This window comes from Solanum stenotomum, unplaced genomic scaffold (assembly GCF_019186545.1).
Source record: "Solanum stenotomum isolate F172 unplaced genomic scaffold, ASM1918654v1 scaffold17538, whole genome shotgun sequence".
NCBI classification, from domain to species: Eukaryota; Viridiplantae; Streptophyta; class Magnoliopsida; order Solanales; family Solanaceae; genus Solanum; species Solanum stenotomum.
This window is the reverse complement of record NW_026024602.1, coordinates 389,326-399,974: the sequence shown is the minus strand read 5'-3', so window position 1 is coordinate 399,974 and position 10,649 is coordinate 389,326. Positions and strand designations below refer to the sequence as shown.

The 10,649-nt window shown below is 32.2% G+C and overlaps 1 protein-coding gene across 2 annotated transcripts; it reads right to left on the bottom strand.

Annotated features, from left to right (window-relative positions):
* Positions 1 to 356: 356 nt before the first annotated feature.
* LOC125850495 (transcription factor AS1) lies at positions 357 to 4,330 on the bottom strand. Of its 2 annotated transcripts, none has more exons than XM_049530342.1 (2): positions 4,067 to 4,330; positions 357 to 1,618 (listed from the first exon to the last, which is right to left on the bottom strand). In XM_049530342.1, exon 2 carries the CDS (start codon positions 1,566 to 1,568, stop codon positions 483 to 485), a length of 1,086 nt encoding a protein of 361 aa, XP_049386299.1. In that variant the 5' UTR covers positions 1,569 to 1,618; positions 4,067 to 4,330; the 3' UTR covers positions 357 to 482. The 2 variants fall into 2 exon arrangements, with proteins under 2 accessions (XP_049386299.1, XP_049386300.1); XM_049530343.1 differs by lacking the exon at positions 4,067 to 4,330 and adding an exon at positions 3,684 to 3,780.
* Positions 4,331 to 10,649: the final 6,319 nt, after the last annotated feature.

The window sequence follows — 10,649 nt, the reverse complement described above, 5'->3', positions numbered from 1 at the left end:
CACAAACTCAACATTTTGTAAGAGGACCTCACTTTCTGATGAAAATCACTGAAGAACCAAAGGAATCTAGCATATATCAGAACTCAGTTCAGTTCTCCACCTTAACGACAAAAAAAAAAAAAAGATTGATCAATTTCTATTGAGTCGTACTTCCTCAAAGCTCATGCAATCCAATGCAATGCCATTCAAATTATACAAACACAAGACATTGAGCAAGCAAATATAAATAGATGTTACTACTGAAAAGATACAAGCACATTACGTCGTCGCGAAGTTGCAACAAATCCTTTGCTGATACCAAAAATACAAGTTGCAGGCTATTACAGAATTATCATATCATGCATAAAGGAAAACACAGAAAACCAAATAGAAGGTGATCAAACAAAAAGTTTACAGTAAGAAAAGTGGTGGACATTAGAAAGAACAGACTTAGGGAGCAAGTAAACACAAACGAATTCTTGGTTTAGCTTGCAAGCTTTGATTTAGCGGCCGCCATTAGGTTCAGAAAGTCTTGATTGGCATCCCATCTGCTCAAGAAACTTAGCGAGGCGCATGTGTTTGGATGTCCATTGCTCTGCCAATTTCTGCTCTTTTGCTTCTGCATCCCTCCTCAAGCCTGCTAGTTGCTCCTTGTATTCTGCTTCAATTCTGTCTAGAGTTGCTTTCTGTTCTTCCCTCAGAGCTTTCATTTTCGCTTCAATTTCCTCCATCTTCTCCCTAACTTTGCTTGCTTTCTCGGATTCTAGTTGTAATTCCACCCTCCTTAACCTCCAAGCTGCTTCCTTCTTATGTGCAGTCCAAGTACGATGCCCTTCATCTAAATCCTTACAGCATTCTGCAAGTTCAGTAATAAATGGATTTTCTCCACAAGGAGGAGCAACACCGTGATGTGGAAAACTGCTCAAGATGAGAGATGCATTATCCGGTCCTCTATCTGTCTGTAGCCACGGAATGCCAGGCGTTGGTGTAGGTGGCACTGTCGAGGGGGAGAGACTTAAAGTCACAGATGGAGATGATGATCTGACAGTAGAAGGAGCAGTTGAATTAGAAAGCCACGGAGGAAGAAGATTTTGTGGCGTAGGAGTTGAGGAATCAGCGTGGAGGAAACCTCCATTAGAAGTAGCCATAAGTAAACCTGGGACACTCCGTTCTTTCACAATCTTCTCTGCAAAGGTTTCGAGAATGTGATCGTATTTTCCCTCGTCTACCGGATCAACAACCTTGTTGTTTTCTTTCTGCTCTCTCTGTTGCTTCTCTTTGAAAACTTCCCACCACTTTCCTAATCTCTTCGCAGTTCGACCTGGTACTTCAGCTGCTATTTTCTTCCATTTGTTACCGTGTTTAGCCTGTAGTTGGATAACAAGACACTGTTCGTCTTCAGTGAGTGATCCTTTTTTAATCCCTGGTTTGAGGTAGTTTTTCCACCTTTCTAAACAAGACTTCGCGTCCCTGTTAAGGGGTGTGTTCATACGCTGTGATACGAGGTGCCATTCTTTTGGTCCATACTGTCTCACGTATGCTCGCAACAAAGCATCCTCTTCAGCTCGCCACCGTTGCCTCTCCCTCATTTCCAGGTGTAAACACCAGTTTCCATCGTCCCAAACTCCTCATAATTTTCCTGAAAGATTGTTCCGCACCATTTTACTTTCAATACTTGAGTAAAGAATCAGAACCATATCTTAAGCACGCTATTGATCACAAAACAAAGTCGTGTTACATGCAAGTGCATCACATTTAATGAAGTTACTAGCATAACATAAAAGTAAAATCTTAAACTTGCAAGGGAAGTCATTACAACGCCCTTAAAACAAAATACCATGACAGAAACGAAGGATCGTTCAGTAGCACTTCAACATAGGAAACTCATGCAATATTCCGGTACTCAAGACTTTTGCGAGACAAGAATGCAACTGATTGCTCGTATAAAAAACTTAATAGAAAATAGATAATGAGAACAAAAGATGTACATATTTTAAACACAGTCAAAATGCTAGTGCCAAATAAAACACTGACCACATAAAATTGGGACAGAGGGAGCAACTTTTTTCTAAACGCATGGTTTAGGGGTATCTGCTCATAATCTTCTAGACAATGCTGCTATGTCACTCTGATTTACACTACTCAGGACCAGTTCAATATTAGAAAAAATGTAAAGTTGACTCAGCATTTCTAGAAAACCAACATTATTCAGATAGAATTAAGATAAGAATCGAAGAATACATTCCCATTAACTTATGTTCAGACCCTTCAAGCATTGAACTATTAACATGAATAGAGACCAGACCAACCACATTCGAAGGTCACTGCTAAAAGATGAATGCAGAGAAGACGGTAAAGAAAAAACGAAAGCAGACGCGTATGCATCCAAGTAGAACGATAGAAACATGCTTTAAATAAATCATTTGATGCAATATAGTTAACCATGTACCAGCATACTTGTTTGATTACACATATCATTAATAATCAGACAATACCCAATCAGCACATGGCTACACTATCCAGATCAATATCCTTCTTGACCAGCATTGAGGTACAAGATTTTTGCAAGTGCATAACAAACACAAAAAAGAACTCAGCAGAATATGATTATGCAAATTAAGTAACACCCTTCTTCCTAGATTACTGAACTCATGTTCATTTAGCTCAATTGCAATAACCCTTTAAAAGTACTAAAGTTTTCATGTCCAAAAATATCTATGAAACATCAAGCTCTGCAACCCTGAGACTACTACAACACCAACATACTCGGTGTAGTCACAAGTGGGATCTCGGGAGCATACGAAATACACAGTCCTTACCCTACCTGTGTGGGGTAGATAGGTTGTTTGAGCCTTTGAGGCAAGAAAAACAAGATAACAAAATAGCAAGATACAAAGCAAGTGAAACAGCAGATAACACCACACTGAGACTATCCACAGAAATTCAGAGACCCATATCTTCAATATATCAAGATAGAGAATAAAACTATCTAAAAGTGAGAAAACACAATAAAGATGGGAGAAGTTTTACGCAAAATGTAATCAAGTAGATATACCAGAAAATGTAGTGACATCAAATAGAAAGATTCAAAAACAACAATATACAAACAATTCTTAGTAAGATCTGAGTCAAGAACAAAAATGGTAGAGATTTCAACATTTTCCTAATTATAGTTGAAGCCAAGTTTTGCAAAATGGCAGAGAGATGATGGAAATGCAAAGCATTACAGCCAAAAAGATGGATTCTTTATCTTCTCCACATTTAGCATAAAAGCCATACATGTAAATGCAAGAACAAAAACACACAATTCAGTTTAAAACATCTAGCATATTTTGAAGATTTTTTCCACACACAAGACCAACACTGAAAAAATAAAAAACACAAACATAACAAAGTCGAAAGCATCCATCATATCAGTTTGAATACAAAACCAAAAAGGGGACAAGACTAGTGAATCTTACAAGAAACCTCTTAGGAAGCCCAATTCTTGCTTCAACCCATTAGATCTTTCAGTTTTTTTCATGAAAAGACGCAGAGACCAGATTGTGCAAGATGGGAGAGGAAAAAATGGTAATGCAGAGACCACTACAGAAAAAAGATAGATTCTTTTATCTCAACCAGATATAGCCATACTTGTAAGAACAAGCTGACAGCCTTGCAAAACTCCACTTCCCAGAAAACACAACAAAGTACAAGAAAAATACCCATCAAATCAGTTTGATCACAGAATCAAAAAAGGAGACAACTTTTCATAGATTTACAAAAGAACTCACAAGATACCATTTATGCATCCCAGTTCATAGCACGACCCATATAATCTTTTTTATTCTATTTCAAGAAAATATAAGCAAAAAGAGAAAAAATGCAGTGACCAAAATAATAATGCAGAGACCACTACAGCAAAAAGATACTCTTTATCTCCACCAAATATAACCATTAATGTAAATGCTTGTTAGGACAAGCAACCACAATTCGGTAAAACAAAAAAAGCAAGCAACTTTATAAGACTTACCCACAACAAAACACATCATTTTGATCACAGAATCAAAAAAGGAGCAAACTTTAATAGATTTACAAAAGAACTTACAAAAAACAACTTAGGCATCCCAGTTTTTAGCTCGACCCATATGATCTTTTTTGTTGTATTTCAAGAAAATATGAGTAAAAAAGAGAGAAAAGACTGAAGGAGAATATGTTTTAGCAAAAGAGAAAATGAAGAAGAAGAGAGATGGGATGGAACAGAAAATTAAAAGGAAAATGCAGGGTAATAAGAGAGAAAAGAGGTAAGGTATGGCCCTCTCTGTTTGAAGGGTGACGTGTATAGAGAATGTGATGACGAAGACGGCAATGGCGTCTTTAACCAGAAAGGTTAATTGTACACACGCACTATTATGCAACTAGTGTTGTACATCTTGTTTAAGGGTAAAATTCAAAAAAGTAAGAGTAACACCACCTCAATTCAAATCGTTAGCGCGGAGAGTTGCTCGTATAGTAAATAACTCTCATTTTTTATTTTGAGATTGTGAGTTTAAATCATCAAATGAGTAAAAACGTGAAAAATCTACCGAGTGAGTAAAAGGGTGGAAACTTTTGAGAAGTGATACAAGTTCCTTTACAATGTAGAAGCATTTAAGCTTTCGAATTTAATTTCAAGATTAAAATATTCAAAGTTCAAGCTCAAAAACAAAGAGATAAAGATTCAAAGAGTATGAGTTCAAATCATGTTCAATTGATTTCAAGATCATTATTCGCTGCGATAAATTTATGCATTAAATTAAAACTAGATGAAAAAATCATGCTATTGTTGTAAGATTTGAACTCTAATATCTCATTAATTTCTGCCTCATCTATTGATGTTAATTGTTAAGCTATAAGGGTGTAGTTTGATGGTTGGTTAGTAATTAAATTAAATTATGGAAAAATTACATGGTTAAGTAGATGTATACTAGTTAATTAGTTATTATAGTTGTAGTTTTAGTTAATTATCTCTCACGACTAATATTCAGTGATAATTACGTGAGCTGAAATTTTGAGTTTGTACAATTCTGACGTTTATATACTTCGAAATTTATATAGTGTAATTTTGTATAATATAATTTGTGTAACTGTTTAAAGTTTGTATTTATATAAATTTGTTATTTCGAGTTTATATAAAAATAACTCAATTATACAAATATATTCTCGAATTATACAAACACGCAGATTATACAAACGAGATAACTTAAACTGTAGCTACAACTCGTAAATATGCAAACTATAGTTATAGAGCATAATTAAATTTATTACAATGGCTATTTACGAAAATTCCCTTTATATTATTTATATATTAAAATCAGTATTACTAATACTATTTGGCTTGTATTTTAGTTGTTATGTTAAAAATTTCAGCATATATCAAGTACAATGTTCAGTTATCAATTTATAATTTTATATGTATGAGTTATAAGATAATTTAATTATTTTATGTAACATAAAAAGATGAAATAATTAAATATGCATAAATAAAAAGATATATAGTACACCAGAATTGTTATATGCTGAGTTTTATACAAAACCAAGTATGAAGCTGTCAAATTTTTATTAATATAAATACATGCTTCATTGAAATAGTATCTTTTCTATTTTAGTCTTTGCAGAAAATACAGAGTCTCTAGTGCAGAAAATGGGTTCAGAATTAAAGTATAGTCTGTTATAGAGTAGTTTTTAAACTGTATTTTTAGTTTGTGACCTTCAAGAATCTTTATTTTTGTTTTATTTCTCATTCGATTTGATGTCCAAAGTTCATACCAAAGCTCCGATCAAATTAAAATTGTGTAAAACCATCAAAAGTGGCTTTCAATGAGATTTTTTCCATACTAGATTAAAACTAGACAAATTCACAATAATAATTTGTTATGAGAATTTTTTATTTTTTCTTTAAAAAAATCACTCTTCTTGAAAATTAAAATTGTCCATAAAATTATAAAGCATTATTACAAAAAAAAAAAAAAAACTAAACTCAACTTTGACTTCCAGAATTTTGTATAATTTTTTAATTCTATAGCTAAACGTAATTTTTTTTTTTTTAAGAAAAAAAAAGAGGTGGGGGGAGGGGTTAAAGAATCATAAATTGCAATAATGGCAAGTAAGGTAAGTTTGTAGACAGTAGTACTGATTAGCATCTGCCTAGTTCTTTGAAACTGTCATCATCAAAAGTCTTACATTTATTTAATATTTTTTTTCTTACTTTTTGAAAAGTGGAAAAAAAAACTGTTTTGATTTTTATTGTTTTCAACTTTATTATTTATGAAATCTTTTTAAGCATTTTTCTGATAAACCTGCCTCCTACTCGAAGTGACTACACTGTTTACTGCCACCCCTTTAACCCCACAGTGAAAAAAAAAAAAAGCACCACAGTATCACCTTGATACTAGTGCCTTTTTAAAAAAAAAAAAAAAACTTTGGTTTTTTGAAAGGTTATATTTTTTTGTTTATTTATTGAAATTTTGACTCCAAGAGATCACTAAAAAAGGAGACAATAATAAATTTATTTAAGAATTGTGTAAAATCTAAAAATGATAACGTATAAATAGAAATAGAAACGAAAGGAGTACTATTATAAGAATTTGTATTATGTATGTGTTTGCAACAAATTTTGTATGACAGAAAATTAATTACAATCACAAATGAAACATGAATAAACATAGTAAATTGATAAATATTGCGGGTACAAATTTGTTCCTCCCTTAATTCTGTCTTCTGTCTCTTAAGATTTATCTATAATTCGAGACCATTAGTGGTGTATTTCTCAAACTTGAATGATTTGGACTTGATTTTCATAATTTGAGGACCGTTGGTAGCGTATTTCTCAAACTAGGATGATTTTGATTTCCGCTAATGATATGTATCTCGAATTAAGATGATTTGAATTTGATCTCTTAATAAATATTCTATGAATTTGCGGAATATTTGAGATCTTAATCTCTTTATGAATTTTTCATGAATTTGTGGTTGAATTTTTGAGATTTAAATCTCTTTTTTGAGATATAGTACATGAACTAGGATTTAGAGTTGAGTAAACTTCGAAAATCTTAATTGTAATTGAACAAATCTTGTAGAATCACAATTTAAATAGAACACATTTCGTATAATCCTACAAAATTTCATTGTCTATCGTATGAGCGGTAAAAAAAATTGGGATAAAATAAAGACAATAGAAAATTTGTATTTATGTATCTCTGGTCATCATTAGCTACGGGACTTACGAGGATTGAAATGACAACTAGCTAGCCTTTGTGTCAAGAAAAGTCTAATATTTTTCTAACTCGAGGAGACAACAATTTATTTTCCAAATTTTTTCCTAATAAGGGAAAACATATAAGTATTCCAAACAGAAGTATCATTTTAAATTTACCAAAAAAAAATAAAAATTTACAAAAATATATTGAGTTTTATTTATCTAGATTTATCTAGATTATGTATAAATCACCCAAGTTTAGTTCCCTATCAAATAAAAACTCGAAAAATCGATATAGGTTGATATTGACGCTAAAATTGTTACTCGATGAACATCATATTAGAGGTCACTCAACATCTTTGTTCCTCTTACTATGTAAGTGGAGAAGATTTACGCTCGACTCAAAATATGAAAAATATAAGCAGTAATGATAGTAAAAAAATCGAAATAGAAATAAAAAACTATAGATAAGAATTATAATAATATAACCTATTTATTAAAAATAACAAAATATTTTTTTTAAAAAAAAATTGGTACTATATGGGTTGGGGTGAGGGGTAAAAAGGTGGTGGGGGTGAGGGGTAGAGTGAGAGGGACTGTAGTCCGGGTTTCCCGGCATAAGGAGACGAAGATTGAAAAAGACAGGACTTGACTGCCCTCTTTCCTCTCTATGGCATTTGTCAGTGATACGTTACATCTCTTTTTTACCCCCCACCCCCACTCCCAACCCTATCATATACTACTATTACACAAAACAAAGTACAATCCACCAATATCTTTATTTTTTTATTCTTCTTTCACCCTTCTATTTACTTCATATTCACCAACACTTGCCCTTTTCAACTTCCATCATTGATAGGGTAATATCGTAATCGAAGTCAGGGTTAGAAGTTTGGGGTTCCGTAGAAGTTAAAGATTCTAAATTTTAGGACAGAAGAGAAAGATATTGCAAAACATGTTTTCTTTAAAAAGGAAAAGAGAATTATTTTTGATAGTGGGGTTTGAATCCACAATACTTGTTAGGAAATTCACAAGCTAATATATGTAATATAAATATAGAGTTTACGTAAAAGCTAGTAGGTTCGTCCAAACTTATGAACCTTCACCTAGTTTCACCTCTAGTCATAAGATGTGTTAGTCATTTAAGCATCACTAATAAAATTTCATATTGAAGATCACGTATACATTTTTAGATGATTGAATGGCTAGTATATAACTTTGCAAGTAACCATAATATCGCGTTGGCTTCTAATAGCCCCAAAGGCAATTAGAATAACTTGTAGGTCATAACTAATCTCAATAACTATGTACTTGAATGAAGTTAAATCAAGACAAATAAATTGAATTAAGGATTTCTTGAATATATGATTAAGTTGAGAATATGGTTGGGTGGTGAGTAATGAGTACTTTTAGATGCTTAATCACAAATATTAAATTTTGAATATTAAATTATCTTTGTTAAAAGCATTACCTTCTTAAATGAAACTTTTCTAATAGAATTAATCTACCCTAAAAATAAGGTAGACTCACCAAGTTTTAGTGCTATTAAATCCCTCGATAGCTCACCTTCAAATTAGCTACTCCCTCCGTCCCTTTTTAGTTGTCCACTTTAGAAATGGCACACAGATTAAGGCAACAATGATTAGCACAGTGAAGTTACAATTTTACCCTTATGACAACTTTTCACTTCAAAATTACAACCACTTATTTGAATTAAAGTGAAATAAATTGGAGGGAAACAACATACACTTTTACAATTTTCAAGAAGTGTAAATAAGGGTATAATAGGAAAAAATTTGTTGTCCTTTCTTGATTTGTCAAAATGGACAACTAAATAGGGACAACCAAAAAAGGAAATATGGACAAGTAAATAGGGACGGAGGGAGTATAAAATTATTCTCTTTTTAACAAGAAAAAAGTAAAAAGTAGAAAAAGGAAGGGTGTTTTTGGAAAGTGGAGAAAATGATGTAGACAAGTCAAAGGAATTGTAAAATTTAGGGAGATCTTCCCTCTAAACTCAGTGTGGAGCCCACAGTCAGATAATAGGCCCCACTATCCCCTCCTCATTCTGAAAAGGAAAAGGGGAGTGGTAGGAATTTAAGCATCTCCTCATCCCTCTTATCATTAAAAACTATGTTTTTTTTTTTGTTTTACCGTTTTCTCAGATATTTGATATTCATATTAAAAATTAATTAATTTAAATTTATATCGAATACTCAATGTCAAGACCTCTAACTAAAAGAAATAACATAGTTTATCCACTATACTACATTATTATAGACAGAGACGAATTCAGAATTTGAAGACTTTGGGTGCACCTTCGAACTCAGGTTTCGCGGGTGGGTCTTCTAGCTTGTACCAGCAGCATAATGACACTCACATATATATATATATAGGATTTCTTTCGAAATTAATGAATGCACGTGCAGCCCCACCTAGAGGGATGGATCCACCTCTGATTATAGAGACAGAACCAGAATTAGGAGTATAAAAGTACTAAATTTTAGGACAAAAGATTGATGGTAGAGTTTGAACCCACCATGCTAGTGTAAAAGACATTTCTACCGCCCTTTTCTTACCACTTAGTTGTTAAACAATTTTGTTAAGAGGTTAAGTTAATATACATAAATACTTATTTAATTTTCTAATACAAATACATGATCTACAATAAAGCCAATGGATTCGTTCGAACCCACAAACTCCACTTAGCTCCGCCTCTGACCAAATATGTTGATAATCTATGCTACTTTCACTTTTTCCATTGCTAGTAAACCAATGGCCCAAACAATAGTCATGAATTGCATATATACACTTCATTAGAATTTCATCCCTCTCCAAAAAGAAAAAAGAAAAAAAGAGTTATGGGGTGGTTTGGTTTGTCTATACTGTGATTATAATTTGAGAATTATAATGTTGGTACTGTTAAAAGATATATGTTTATTGGTATTTATTTAATTTGTTAAAACTAAAAATGAAAATACGGATTACAATATAATATAGAACAATTCCAATATGTTTATACTAAAATGAAAAATTAATTTAGATGCGGGATAAATTATCTTCACTTTATCCTAAGATAATTAACTTTTATCCTTTGTAACTAAATGATTCCTAGAAGTGTCAACCTTTAGGGGTCGTTTGGTAGAGTGTATTAGAAAAAATAACGCATGCATTAGCACTGTGTATTACTAGTACCTTGTTTGGTACTCTTTTCCAACCTATGTATAACTAATGCTTGCATTAGTTATACACTCTATTGTGTATTAAAGTGTGTATTGCTAATACCATGGATCTCTAGGTATTAGCAATGCAATGGTTTTAATGCATGCATTAGATTAACTAATGACAAAACTACCCTCTATTAATAATAATAATAATAATAATAATTAATTATAATAATAATAATAATTATTATTATTATTATAATTATTATAATTATAATTATTATTATTAT

Bases quoted from the DNA above. Each gene is read 5' to 3' on its own strand.
- LOC125850495 (XM_049530342.1), bottom strand. From the start codon at position 1,568: ATGAGGGAGAGGCAACGGTGGCGAGCTGAAGAGGATGCTTTGTTGCGA.